This window comes from Zonotrichia leucophrys, chromosome 2 (assembly GCF_028769735.1).
Source record: "Zonotrichia leucophrys gambelii isolate GWCS_2022_RI chromosome 2, RI_Zleu_2.0, whole genome shotgun sequence".
Taxonomy (NCBI): Eukaryota; Metazoa; Chordata; class Aves; order Passeriformes; family Passerellidae; genus Zonotrichia; species Zonotrichia leucophrys.
In genome coordinates, this window is record NC_088171.1 from 17,879,736 (window position 1) to 17,894,230 (window position 14,495).

General features: G+C 38.7%; 1 protein-coding gene across 1 annotated transcript in view; it reads right to left on the minus strand.

Annotated features, from left to right (window-relative positions):
- Window positions 1-986: 986 nt before the first annotated feature.
- The window catches only part of GPR158 (G protein-coupled receptor 158), a 199,993-nt gene continuing 186,484 nt past the window's right edge, over window positions 987-14,495 (minus strand). The window contains exons 8-11 of the mRNA XM_064704089.1: window positions 13,561-13,699; window positions 9,525-9,630; window positions 7,443-7,589; window positions 987-6,685 (exon numbers count right to left, since the gene is read on the minus strand). Of these exons, the coding sequence (XP_064560159.1) occupies window positions 5,234-6,685; window positions 7,443-7,589; window positions 9,525-9,630; window positions 13,561-13,699 (1,844 nt within the window). The 3' untranslated portion in view covers window positions 987-5,233. The remainder of the gene's footprint in view (window positions 6,686-7,442; window positions 7,590-9,524; window positions 9,631-13,560; window positions 13,700-14,495) is intronic.

A 14,495-nucleotide genomic window follows, 5' to 3' on the forward strand; every position in this document is an offset into this window, starting at 1 on the left:
AGTCATTAAAAACCACCAGGCTGACAACTGAAAATAAACTAAGTGAGCCTAAACTATCTGTATTTATGCAGACAAAAGAATGTACAGAGGCTGTGCTGGATGGAATGTTCATGTAGCACCATATTGAGCAGTGGGTGATTAAGGTGAGAGAACTGGGTGATTATGCAAAGAGAATTATACTACTTATCAACCATCTAGAGGTTAGGGATTTAAGAATTTTCTATCCACCCTGTTCAGGGATCTTGATGGATTTGTCTTCCATGAGCCCTCCAATGCTTTGTGAACCCATGATATGCACAGCAATCTATTAAAATAAGCTCCTCAATTTATTCATGACATATGCAGAGGAAAAATTCATTTATTTTAAGGTGGTATATGATGGCCACCCTGGGTGTTCTATAGTTCCTGCACAACAAAATCCAGCAAATTCCAGACTCCTAATTACCTTTGAATCATTCACAATTTTTTATAGGTCTCATCCCTCTTTCTGAGTCATCTCTCTCCCAAGGTAAACAAGTTGCACTTACACAGCTGCCATTCTCTGCCTCTCATCTTTTTTATTCCCATTCTTTGTATCTTTTCTATACCTGTCAGACAGACATTTGAGATGAGGAACTCAGGCATGTGCACACATAGTACAGAGGAGCTATAGGATTTTACAATGACATAGTAAAATGTGGTCTATTTATTTCCCCTTGTTTTCTAACATTTTAGTTACCATTAAATTCAAAAGAATATAGAATGGAGTCTACAATTTTGACCTCAAAATTGCAACCACTGAGCAAACAGAGCTACTTCCCTAACATAAAATCCTGAACATAGCGCATATCTACTCTAATGAAAATATAAGGAAAAATCCAGAAAATGATAATGCCATAATCTGATCAAAGAAGCTGTAAAGCTAGTTACTTTACAAGTTTGATGGGAAACCCGTAAAGTTTGGATCAATAATGACTTCAGAAAATCACAACACAAAAGCCTGCAGACAGATTTAATATAAATGTGCTTTATTGCAGAGAAGTTACATTATTTACATGCTGCAACACATTACAACATAAATCTATCAAGTATTTCATGGTGGATGCTGTTGGTTGCCAGATAACATTGTCATAAGAACCACATTATAAAGTGAAGAGACTTACAGCTTTATATACTCTACAACTTGGAGTAGCTAAAATTTTAAAAGTCAAAGGCAGTGTTTGCTCAGGCCTGCCCGTTGTCATATGCATGCAAAAGCCTAAGGAGAGCAAATATAAATGTCTTGTCTGGTTTCAGGTCTATGATGCCACCAAAGCTGATGATAGGTGTGCACTGATTTATATTTTAAAGCGCATAATCTTGCATAAATTATACAAGTCTAATAAGATTGGTATAAATCTAATTACTTATAAACCATGGCTTAGAAATGAAGGAGAAATGCAGCTTGCACATGCATTTAGAAGGACAACCTAGCAAATGTTTGTGACCTTCATGTTTATTGTCTTTTCTCTTAACCGATCTGCTAGAGAACATCTTTATAACATCTTTACTCTAGAGTTGCACTTCTCTTGGCTAAACAATGACAATGAAATTCCAGAAAAAGACATCTAAGCAATCTAGTCAATATATGCTGGTGGAGAAAAATCTATGAAACACAAAACATTATTTATGTCTAACTTAGTATGTCTTCATTAAGCAATGCTTCTAGCAGCATCATAGTGCGATAGGATAGTTGAGTGAAGTTTGGCCCCTCATTTTCTTAAAAGTGAAATAATTTAAGTCCCAATTGAATCTGTAGCCCAAAGATCAGTTGCTTAATAAACTGGGGAAAGTTTTTTTGTTTTCTAAAGGAAAGTTTTCCAATTGTGTCAGTCTTAGGGGATGTGACTACAATGAGCCTAAAGAACCACAACAGACAGTTTTTAAGAAGTGAGGGAAAGGGTCAAGACGAAAGAAATCTAAACCAAACAAGAATATACAAGCCAATGCCTTCCCTGGTTAACCAGCCATTGCTTTTTGCTTTCTGTGCAGCTGGGCTGTTTTACACCAGCCAAGGAGTGGCCTTTGTTTCTGTGTTTCTAATGAAGTTATCTTTCCAAACAGAAAGAAAGGGAAAGGAAACCAAGCCAGTACAGATATACAGCGGTGGCACGGACACAGTCATGCACGACGGGCTCGATCCTGCCGGGACTGCAAGGGGCAGTGGTGCAGTGTGGACATTTGCCAATGTGAGTCCCCCGTCCTCAGTGCTCGATGCGCCCCTACAGGGCTCCTGCAGAGCAGGGCAGGGGCAGTGTGGCCTTGCTCAGCTCTGAGATAAAGGATGGAGGGCCAGATGAGCAAGGGCACAAGGGCTGGTACCTGCCCCTTGCAACCATCTGTCTCCACAAGGCAGTGAGTACATACAGAGATCTCCTTCCCCTATCCCTCCATGGATGTCACTTCTAACCTCACAGTTGGGCTCCCGTAAATGAGCCAGGGCAGCCTGCCATAAGCTGTCCCCCTGTCCCAATCCCAAAAACCACTGCTGAGACTGCAGAACTTCCCTTCAAGGATAGGAGAGGTGTAAGATTGTCACCATTTCAGCACGTTTAAAATTGTGTATTTCTCCACACACAGGGTCAGTGTGCTCCTGGAGGCCTCCCAAAAAGCTCTGTTCCTAGGAGAGACTTCTTCCCATGGAAATTCAGGGTTATTTTCTCTCAGAAAAGCTGACCAAGTCCCACTGAAACTGACAAGACAAGTTACAGACTAATCCCATGAGTGTCTAGGACTGGGAAGGGAGAATCTGAGCACACCAGGTCTAAGCTCAACTCTTTTCCACACCAAGGACAGAGCTGGATTTGGGCTGCACATAGGATGCCAGTGGCCCTGTGTGTGCAAAGTGGGTGCATGATGTCCAAAGCACCCAGACTCATATGCCTGACTCCTTTTCATGGGTGGAACAGGGATTCTGGGTTGAAGGGTCCCAGTCAAATCTCCTAGACCATAATTATGCCCTACAAAAGAGGGATGGGAGAGTCAGACAAGCCCAGGGTAGTAAAGACCTAAGTCAGCACATCCCCATGGTGGAACTGAGCACTATCCTGGATAACCAGGTTGCCTGGGGCAGCTCAGTCACTTAATCTGGAGCTAATAAGCAGAATTTATTAGTGAGGTAATATGTTTAGACAGCACCAAAACCTGAGTCAACTTGTCGCTAGCTGGCTCAGGTGTTGGCATATGTCAGGTCTGGGCTTAGCAGTGGCAGTAGGAAAATCAGATCCATCTTGATCTGTCAGTCTAGACATGCCCATAGACTCCTCTCCTTTTTAAAGGACAGAAAAATCCTTATGCCCAGGTTGTCTTAAGTCCCTCTGCTCATTGCATTTTATCTTAAGCCACTTTTTCTATGATGCCACAAAAATCAGTTTATACTACATACGTGTATGTGCATGTGTGTATTAGATATGACATTTATATATATATATATTAAACATATATAAATATCTATTTTTATATATATTATATATATTAAACAACACATTCTTTTCCGTCATCCACATTTCATGTTCTTCCACCAAATCCCATCACTTCTCTCAAATTGCACAAGTTCTTTAGGACTGAGCTGTCTTTGTTTTGGAGTACACTAGGTACAGCCAATTCCTGTGAACAGCACTTTACTGGTACTGCATTGAGATGGCTGGGGCTGTTTAATTACTGCTGACACTCCTCAGAGGAGTTCAACAAGTCCTCAGGCCCTAATGGTGAACTGTCACTAAGACTCATAGTTGTGAATGGGCCACCTATGAATTAAGCTCATATGCACAATGAGGACTGTAGCTATTGCTGAAAAGTAGCACTGTATCAAACACCAACTTTTACTGTAAATGTACATATAAATTTAAAAAAAGTCAAAGCATTTTGGACAGTTGGAGAGAGGTGCCATCATTTCCGTTCCCAGTATCGCTTACATTTGCATATGTGGGGGAAGAGTAATATTTTGGAGTTCTCACTCCAAGAGCCAATTTTTTGAGGTTTGCCAACACGGGTAAACAGTAAAGTGTTGTTCCATAAATAAAATATCTCCCAGAGCTGTCTGGTGTTAGCAAAACACGATCATTTCTGGGGTATATTCATTGTAATTCTTGCTTGTCTTATTTAACAGGATAGGTTCAGTATGAAATACTGAACAAGATTATCACCATCGATGTTTAAAGTAAGATTTTTTGTCTCTTAGATATTTTCCAATTAATAACAAAAAACCCAGATAAGTTGTCCTACCAGTATATGCAGCTAAGACAACTGAATTTGCACTATTAACAAAGTCTATTAGCATTAAGAGGGAAGTGCATAACTTACTGCATATAAAACCCCTGAATAATACAGTATCAAACTATAAATATAAATAACAGAGAGTAAACAAAACAAAAAAAGACTATATAAATTACAGGAAAGAAAAAACAAATAATCTCCAAAGCACAAAAGAATTTCCCAATATGAATTATGGCTTCCACAGCCAGTGAAAGACTACTGCAATTCTACATATAAACAAAAAGGTCTACAGCAGGTATTTTAACTTGCAATTAGAAGACAGTATCTGCAGATTGCATAAATATGTTGTTGTGTCACATAATATCAAAGTTATTTGCAAAAATTATACAATCTGGAATGCTTTAATATGAGACACAACAATGTACTTAAACACACAGTAATAAGAAAATGAAAGCAATCATTTTATAAAATATTCTTGGGATGCATTGAGTTAGCAGTGCTATTTAGATTAAATATGAAAAGTGAAAAGTCATCACTTTAATAAGCTGCTCGTTGGTACCCCTTTTTGCCATCAGGACATTTTCTGTGTCCCACTTCTGCTGGATCTTTAAAGTCCCAAGGGCAAGTTACAGCCAGTTACAGCATCCAGAAATAATTTGGTTAAGATCTATACTGTGCGTTTGTCATCATCTTATTATTTTTTCTTTTAAAAAAAAAAATTGATTTCACAAAGGCAGATTTCTTTCATTGACACAGTAAAATCCTTGGAGCAGGGACCATATTCTGGGCACTGCTAATCACATTGTTGGCACTCAACATATAAATAATAACAACAATAATGATAATTTACTTTGCTTAACTCCTACATATTTGTAGTGCTGATTCCCTTGATTTAAGTGATGCTCCTTAGGAATTTTCAGATCCTTTTGGCCTAAGTCCCCTCTGTCTTTCTTGTTGTCTCTCTTCTCAATGTTGCTACTCTCCTCAGTCCAAAAGCCTCTTATTTTCGAGGTGCTGCTGTTTTATTTGCACTTATAGCAGAGGTGTTCAATAAAGCTACACTTCTTTCTGCTTTTGGTAAATCTGCTGTATCATACTCCCAAGGGCAGACTTCAGCTCGAGATGCTAAAGGTTGCTGTACGTAACTACTTGGCTTATGGGAGTTAGATGAAAGCACGTTTCCCTCAGAAGAGGTAATTTTTTTCTGTTCAGCCAATTTATTGAGGTTTTCCTTTTCTGCTGTTTTCTGGGGCAGCTCTTCCTGCTCTCCAGGATGGGTATTAGGTGTATACCTATTAACATTCTCACACTTCAGCCCAGGAGACACCTGGGACTTGGAATTTGACTGATTTTTCTCATTTTCAAGGATCTGCTTCTCTTGTGTCTCCTGAGTGGCTTCCACCTTCTCTGAACTCTTTTGATTTGACTGTTGGTGCCCCTCAGGTGTCTTCAGCTTATGATGAGTCTTCCCCTTTGGCTGGGAAGGGTGGTTTTTCTCTGGCTCTGAGGAAGCAATAGACACATGTTTTTGAGCTTTAGAGTCAAAAGGCACAGGACCAGGAACTTGGTCATATATCTCCCAAGGACAAACTTCTCCTATGTCGAAATTTTCCTTGTGTAGAGACTTACCTGGCCCTGTGTCTGGATTTGCAGGTGTCTGACTGACCTTTTGCTGTTTAATAATTCCAGATTTATGTGTTTTCTTTGTTTCCTCAGACTGGGTAGAGTTTTTCCGGTGGGAATCCTTATGTTCCCCTTTATCGGAGGCTGAGTGCTTTTTGGTGGCCTCCTTACCCTTCTGCTGAGATTTATGAGATTTAGTGCTTTCTTCTAGACTTTGTGTTTTACCCGTTAGTCCCAGAGTCTTTTCCTTGGCACTAGCAATAACACTGAGGGATTTTTGTAACACAGATGTTCTTGGGTGCAGAGGCTTCTTATCGGCACTTAAATTATGCGCACTTGCTGATTTGCACACCAAAGGGACCGATTCAGTAGAGACAGCTTCAACCTTTTCAGGAGCATTTTTGGTTAATTTGTTACCATTCAAGGAGTCCAGAAGTGTTTTCTCAGAAGCTATGACTTCTGCACTTTCTGTAGTTAAGCCATTTGGTTCTTCTGTTTGATCCCTAACATGATCATAAGTGCTGTGGGACTTTTTTAAGGAAAAGACTCTGTTTTTCAAAGTATCTTCTTTTGGCTTTGAAGAACTTGTGGAATCTGGTGGGTTTTTCTTCAGCGTGGCCAAGTTCTTCACAGCACTGTGCTCCATCAGGTCCTTCTCATCCCTGGAGCACTGCCTGGTGACTGTCTCAGGGATTTCTGTGATACGCCGCATTATCGAGCGCCCCAAGCCCTTTTTAGAGCACCTTTTTTTCTGGAGATGTGGATTATTAGCAATCATCTTTTTCCTTTTATAGATTTCAAGCTGAGCATATAGTTTCTTCAACTCATCCTGCAAAGCAAAGTGAATGGCAAAACTCGTATTTACAAAGTGACTACAGTCAAACAAGCAGACTGACGAATGCAAGACCTATTGCTCTAGAAAGGGCATTAAACTCATTTCACTGTCTTTTCTAATTCTTGAATATGCCATTTCTCCATCAACTTGAATCCCATTTATTTCCCACTTAAAAAAATGTTCAACTCTCATGCACAAACATGTTACTTTCCATAGCATGCACGCTTCATACTCATTTATGCTGTTTCAAATTTCACAATGCTATAGTGTGTGCTCTTTCCTGCTGAACTCTATAGCTGCTTTTTGTTCTGAGAATATAAGGCCTTTAACCATGTAAAGTAAGAAAAAAGTAATTTTCTCCATTATTCAACTTTTAAAATTTTTATCTTTATAGTTACGTATGCTTATGTATGTGTTACATACAAATAACTAATTAAACTGAAACCAAAAGCTGTTTGCACTTCAAAATAAATCAAAGAATCTATGTAAACTGAGTAACAGCTTTTGCTGAGGATGATTCCTCCTCCTTAGGCACCACCATGACTTTTACTACAACTAGTGATGCAGCATTTCTTCACACTAGTAAGTACTACATGAGAGTTTACATGACCTGATACCACAATCCTAAAAGATCTAGGCTGGCATTTTCCAGCTGATATCTGCAAAGAGAAACAAATGCATGCAAGTTGGAGTTTCCTTCTAGGAAAAAGTGTTCTTGAAAAGGAATGCTATTTAAATGAGATCTATGTACCCGAATATCTTCAGGATCCAAACTGTGTTCACTCCATGCTGAGTTGATACTGCTGTTCAGATAGGATCCAGACCGACCCATATCAAGCTCATCTTCATAAGCTTCTGTAGCTATATCATCTCTTGGGTTATTGCTTGAATGTGAAAACTGCAATAAGTATTCACAAAAAAAAAAATAAATGCCATGAGTGCAAAAGTTTACTTCAACATCAGTGTAAGAGCTTACAACAGTTTTTATGGTACAATGGCCCTTGCACAGATTTGATGTGATTCTCAAACTCAAAATATTACTTAAGCTTCATTGGTTTAAGTAGTGTCCCATAGAGTCTCATTCAGTATTGTATGGAAGGAACTCTTATTAATGATCCCTTAACATGATAAATCTTAGAAATTTGCATAAGAAAAAAAAAAGTCCCTACTCATTTTGATATTTGTTTGAACCTCTTTAAATGGCATTTTAATTAGGCTGGCATGAAAACAGACTTTCAGACATTATTTCCAATAAGGCTGCTAAACCAGTAAGTCACTATTTTATACAATATACATCTTAATAATCCTGCAGAAAGCAATTCTCCTATTTTAGATCCTAATCCTGAAAAGGAAGACATAAGGCGAGGAAAAAAAAAAACACAAAAAAGGGGAAAAAAAAAGAAAGAAACTAATGAAAAAGTAGACAATTTTTTTTCTTCTATGTTTCACCAGGTCCTTGAATCAGGAGTTGGAGTGAGGTTGTCATTATTGTTTTGTTCACTCCATCAACACATTGATTCACTCATCTGAATTTACTATTGTCCACATAAATCATCTGTCTTCAGGACTTTATGAATAGAACTAAACCTTGTGAATCTTAATTCTCTGAATTCTTTGGTGTGTTGGAAGAAAAGTCCGTGCAGGGAAACACAGATAATAAGCTAAAAATGAAAATGCTGATCAGTAGTTATGAGTCAGCTTCAGAAAGGTCAACAAATTTTCTGTACTAGTTTAAAAAGACACCTCTGAAGATGTGTAATATCTCTGAAGAAATGTAATAAAGTGCATGAATATAAAATAGAAAATATAACATTATTGCTAAAGATCAGAAAAGTAATTTAAAATAAAACAAGGTTATGCAGTATTAAGGCTGCATCAATGGGTCCTTAGTTATGACTGTTCAATGTACATATATTTGACAGTCAACACCATACCCTGTTCTGACACACAGGAAAAAGGCAGGAATAGCAGCCTCATTAACCTGAAAATTCTGAACTGCTTAATGCTCTTTCTTCATATGTAGCTTTCACCTTTTCTGCTATTTTGACTCTTGAGTTTTGGATTAATATGATTAGTCATTTTGAGACCCATTAGAAAGTCATTCCTTTTGCTGGGGTACTGTCCTCAGGAGGAAGTTCCACTCCATTCCTGGGCACTGTTGCTAGGGACAGGAGGAGCCACTTGCACATCTCCTGCCCCTGGTGAGATGACACTGGAGCTCCCAGGGAGGTGTCTGGGCTGCAGCTCAGGGGATTTCTCTGCCCTTCCCTGATCCTGCCTTCACCATCTCCCTGTGCCCCCACAGCTCTCCTGGCTCCCAGCACCACTCCTGGCTCCCTGCCATGGCCCTGTCCCCTCCCAGGGTGCAGCATCTGTCTGTCCAGGCTCTGACTTGCAAAGGGTTCTCCTTTTTCAGTCTGTAACTGCCTGGTTTAAATCCCTACCTCCCCATCTCATGGCTAGTCCAGCCTCCAGAACCCAGTGGTTCTACGCCCTTGCCTAAATTTTGTCTGTTCTCAGCTAACTCTAGCAGCAGCATGGTCATACAAATACCTAAAAAAAAAGCACAATTAGGCAGGATTATTTCCTTCTTCTATTAATCATATCAACATTTTAAGTACTTTAAACTCCTAGAATTTTAAAAGCTGACAGAAAGAAACTTTGTTTTTATTTATTTTAAAAATAAAAACAATACAGCTTTCAAGGTAAAATAGCCAAATTTTACATCCTCCTTTTCTATCCGTTGCTGCTAGATTTACACAGAAATGCTTCTGCATGACAACATTTATCTTCCTCAGACTTGGAAAAGAAAACAGACAGCAGACTCAAATACCTTAGGGATCAGAAGTAGCCCAACAGTGACTGTCACAGTCAAATGTGTGTGTGCAAAGAACAGCATCAGCATCCAGTCAGACTGAAGTCTTGAAGAAAGAATGAATCTGAAAATAGAATTCAGGGTTGCAGTTCACTGCATTTCTCCAGTGCATTAGATTTAATATCTGTATTATTCCTTAGGTTTCTTTTCACTGAATGGCCAAACACAACTGGTTTTGTTCTGTACTGCTTTCATACAGACTAAAAATTACATCCACACAACTTCCCTATATGCTAAAATTTCAAAACAACTCTGAAAAATAAAATCAACAAACCACAATATAAAGAGAAACAATAGACTTTAAATTATACTGCTTATTCCATATTTCTCACTCTATTGAGCTGTCTTTTTGTTTTGTGTATAATGTCACAGTTTCTTTAGCCTGAGTTATGGCAGCTTACATACATTAAGGAGCTGAAGGGATGGTTTTAGGTTAAGCACATGTACTATGATGAATTGCAGTGCACTTTATAAACACAGGATGTCCACAGATCACAGCTATTGAGTACAGCTGATAAGCCATCCAAGGGAGAACTGAACTGAAATGCATCTTAGCAGGGAGCAGAGAAATGATCTTTATAGCAGGACCGCCCAGCTCATTGCTGTGGGATCCAAGAGCCTTGAATGCTTGGAAATGAGTGGCTGAACTTGTCAAACAAAACAGTCCCTTGCTGAGCTTTCTAAAGGAGTGGTAGAAGAAGCAGTGCAGTTAAAGCTGAGGCATGCTTGGCTTGTCTGCCCTAGTGAGCTCCCAAAGCCAGGAGCAGTGAGCAGTGCAACGGATGAGCGGATGTACTGCTGGCTTGCAATTTCCAGGTTAGCAAAAAGCATTCAGATAGAAATGACATTTGCAACTTATCCAAGTTCACAGATGCATTTTGAAGAAGCTTTTGTTAACAGAAATAGTCTGGCATGAAACACTGGCTTACATGCTGTAATAATACAGTCATAATTACTTGTTTAATACTTTGTAAATGCAATGTTTTATGAACACAACAAAATATCCCGATTAACTAATTCCTAGAGAGTTCCTATTGCTTTGGGGTGTGAGAAAACATGAGGAGGCTTAGGCCTGAGATTTAGCAAACTGAACACAACTGCACTGATGAAGATGACATGAGAAACTGATGGATGTAACAAATAAAGAACAAAAGGTGAACAAAAGTTACAGACGGTGCTATAAGGGATAGCAAGATTTCAGAGGTGGTTAACAGGGAGTCATTTGAAAGATGGGCAAACTTCACAGGTAATTGAAGGACTTTTGAGGAGCAGAACTTGCAAGGTCAGTGGCATTGGTGTAAAGGTATCAGCAACAGAAAATAAGATCATGATTACCTAGATAACGGCATCACAAATGCCAAATTTGAAGACAGATGCAGGAAAACTGTGACCAATAGGAAAAAAATAATGAAGGTTGGTTGTTTATTTGGAAGACAAGGATTGGGATAGATAGAGGATAAGGTAGGAGGGAAAAAGCATGGAAAGAAGGGGGGGATAAAATGGTTAGTGACATGTAAGCAAGTTGTCACTGAGCTCTGTACCTGACGTATCTCCCATCTTCTCATTAAATCCTTGCTATGTGTGATACCACTCTCTGCATGGCGCATGTGTGCAACTGATGAACAAGCCTCAGGCAACCCCGAGTGTCATCCCAGGCCCAGGTGCAGAGGAGGAACAGGACCAGGCTGAGTGTGGGACCTGCACTGGCCCCTGTGGGCAGCCAGGTCTCTGTGACTGCCCCACGGGGGATCTGCTCAACCTGCAATGGAGCCAGCAGCAGCCAGATCCATCAGACACGTGGGAGAAAGCACCCACATCCTGATGGCCACTGCTTTTGCTTAACCTTTAACAGATCTAATCCTCAGATTCTGTGAAGGCTTTTTTGCTTCCTTTATGCTGGAGACCTTGACTGATTAAGGTATCCATGTCATACCATGCCTCTGAATGCAAAATCACATTTGTAGTAGCCATTCAGCCCTAGCAAAGATGGGATTTCTATTTGAATGAGATTTTTTACATATAAATTTTGGTTTTCTCAGTAATATAAGAGAAGGAGCAATGCAGGAATTTAATACTATGATGATCTGAAGATAATCCAGAATCCTCTGTTTCTGAAATGGGAATACTTTCAAACAAAAAACAAAATGCAAACAGTTCAAGGTTTTATGTAGTGCTCACATCAATCTTCCATGAGCTTTGGGAGTTTTCAGACTGGATGGCTGCCTTGTAAGTGTCCTTCAAGGCTCCAGTACTTTCTACTTCATGGCTATTCAGGTATGTCATATAAATTTAAGTTTTACATTTCCGCCCTTTCAGTCGCATCCAGAACTTGGCAGGGAAGATAGAAACAAAAAAAAAAAAAAAAAAAAAAGGAAATGGATTAAGAGTTGGGCATGCAGAAATGGACATAATCTCAGGAGGGACTGTGTACATTTTTTTCAGTCTTATCTATAAACACTACACAATATTTCTTCAACAAACCAGTATATATATTAGACAGATGGGAAAGAATCAATACAAAATGTACATTAAAAAAAAAAAAGAGGGAAAGAAGGAAGAATGGGATCAGCAGACCTTAGAGACCTTAGGCTGCAGGCACAGGATTGTCAATAAGACAAACTGAAAGACTTAATCCCTTTGTATCTCCTTCATAAGGGATGCATTAAAATGCCACATTTTCCCCTTTTCCCCTTTCTTTCATTCAAGGTTACTTGCCTCCTGTTCTATTGTTAAAAGAAACTTGGAGCCTACAAAAATACCTCTGAACAGTATCTTCTAATATAGCTCAACACACAGTTTAGGAATGTACATTAATGGGGGAAAAATTGACTGAGAAGCCATCATATTGGTAATAATAAACTCAGAAATATTATAAGTGAATTTTACATCTATCAGGAATGAAAAGGAAAATGCTGCCATCAAATAAAGATTTTAAACAATAACTTTGCAGATGTTTGTATCAGGGAGTATAGATTTTGAGTGTATGTGGGTGTTGAAATACAAGGTTAGGAGAAGGGGAAGGGAAAGAAATGGCATGTCTGAAAAATGCAGTGAACTGTATAACAATGATAAGAGAAAAGAGCACCAGGAAGGAACAGAGATGAAGGATTTGCTTTGCTGATGTTTAGTCAAAAAAAACCCATGAAAGCAAAATAAAGAACACAAGGAGAAATGTTAGTGCCAAGACAGACCAAGGAACAGAGAAGAGTATTTGAAGACTGTCAATGAAGTAATGTAAAAAAAACCCAAACAACTTAGTAGATAAAATCTGTTAGGAGGCAAAAGAAGGTGTGAAAATGTCAGAAGAAAGTCTTAAGAGTTTTTACAGGATGAGATGAAACTCATGTTATCTTCCTCTTTTGCATTTCCTGGGACCAATTCATTTTTACAGGGTACTCGGTAGGAAAGCCAGATTTAGTAAATTTTCATGTAGCTCTAGCAAAGACCCTTATTCATTTGTTACTACCCAAATAATTAACACGTATGAAATGCAGAGCTCATCATAGACTTCAGAAGATACATGGGCTTTATATTACTGATACAGCATTATATGTGGCACAATTTTTTTATGCCAGCATATAAGACACTATGCTTCATGCCCAAACCAGTACAATAATCTTAACACATAGCTGCAGCTCACCAATCTGTTACACATCAGCAAAGTTCATACAAATCAACATTCTTACCTGCTGTTTTTCTAGGGATACAAAACAGTGAGTGGTATGTAGATGACTGAAGACAGACAGTGGCATTGCTATACCTAATTTATCATATATACTGAACTTTGATCTAAGAAAATATCACCTAACTATACTGAAAAGCCCCCTAATTATAAAATTCCATATTCTTGGATCCCATAGGGACGGTTTTAAGTTTAGTGAGCACTTAATTTGCAGAAACAAATTATGCATCCTATCCCATTCACCCACTCTAAGTTGTAACATAGGAAACCTGAAAGATAAATGGTTAATTACTAGATCTACAGATCACTTGCCTAATTGTATGGAATATAGCAGAGATAATGAGCTCATTGTGAACTGCAACAGCCATATAACGTGGCTCATGAAATGCTGATGGGACTGTCCGCACTGCATAGCAGAGATAAACACCCCACAAGAGGAATAAAAATTCAGCTGTGAGAAGAACAAAAAGAAATAATTTGCAATTAGTTTTTTAGATGGAAGGAAATTTGAAGCACTACAGTATCTTCTGTATGTGTGAGTATCTATGCAAAGACAATACACATGTATATAAGTACACACATAGGCAGTCAAACTCTTTTGGATATTGTCACTGTACATGATATATTTGGTTTTAATTTTACACATCTTTTTCCACCTCAGGAACTCTTGCATTCATGGTATTTCAGTTTACCAATTGACAAACTTTGAGACAATATCTAAAAACGTCTCGTTCGATTTCATAATCAGTACTACAGAAGTCTGACATCACTTCAAATAACAAGTACTTTTAATTGTAGCACTGGTTCTTGTTACAGAGGCAGATACAGTGCTACTACCAGACTGTATGCTTTTTAAGACAACACTTTCATTTCAAAGGTTTATAACTTAGATAAAACAAGACATTTTGTGTTTAAAAAATTCCTCTGTTCAAGACAGTTAATTCTCCTGGTACCCATAATATGACAAGTCACTTCTGAGGGTCTAATGCACCTAAAGCAATGATGTGTTTCTTTTAGGAGAAAAATGAGTAAAGGAAGAAAGGAGAAAAAGTAGGGTGTCTGGATCAGCCTAAACAATTCAGATAGAGACAGCTCATCTGCACCCAGCAGTACGCTGACTTCAGCTTCCAGTGGACAGCCTGATGCGACATCGTTTTGACCTTGATACAAACGAGGTGATTTCCTAACCACCTCAAAAAAACTCCCAGAAAAACACCCTACAGCTCCGTCATGCTGTAGAGAATAGA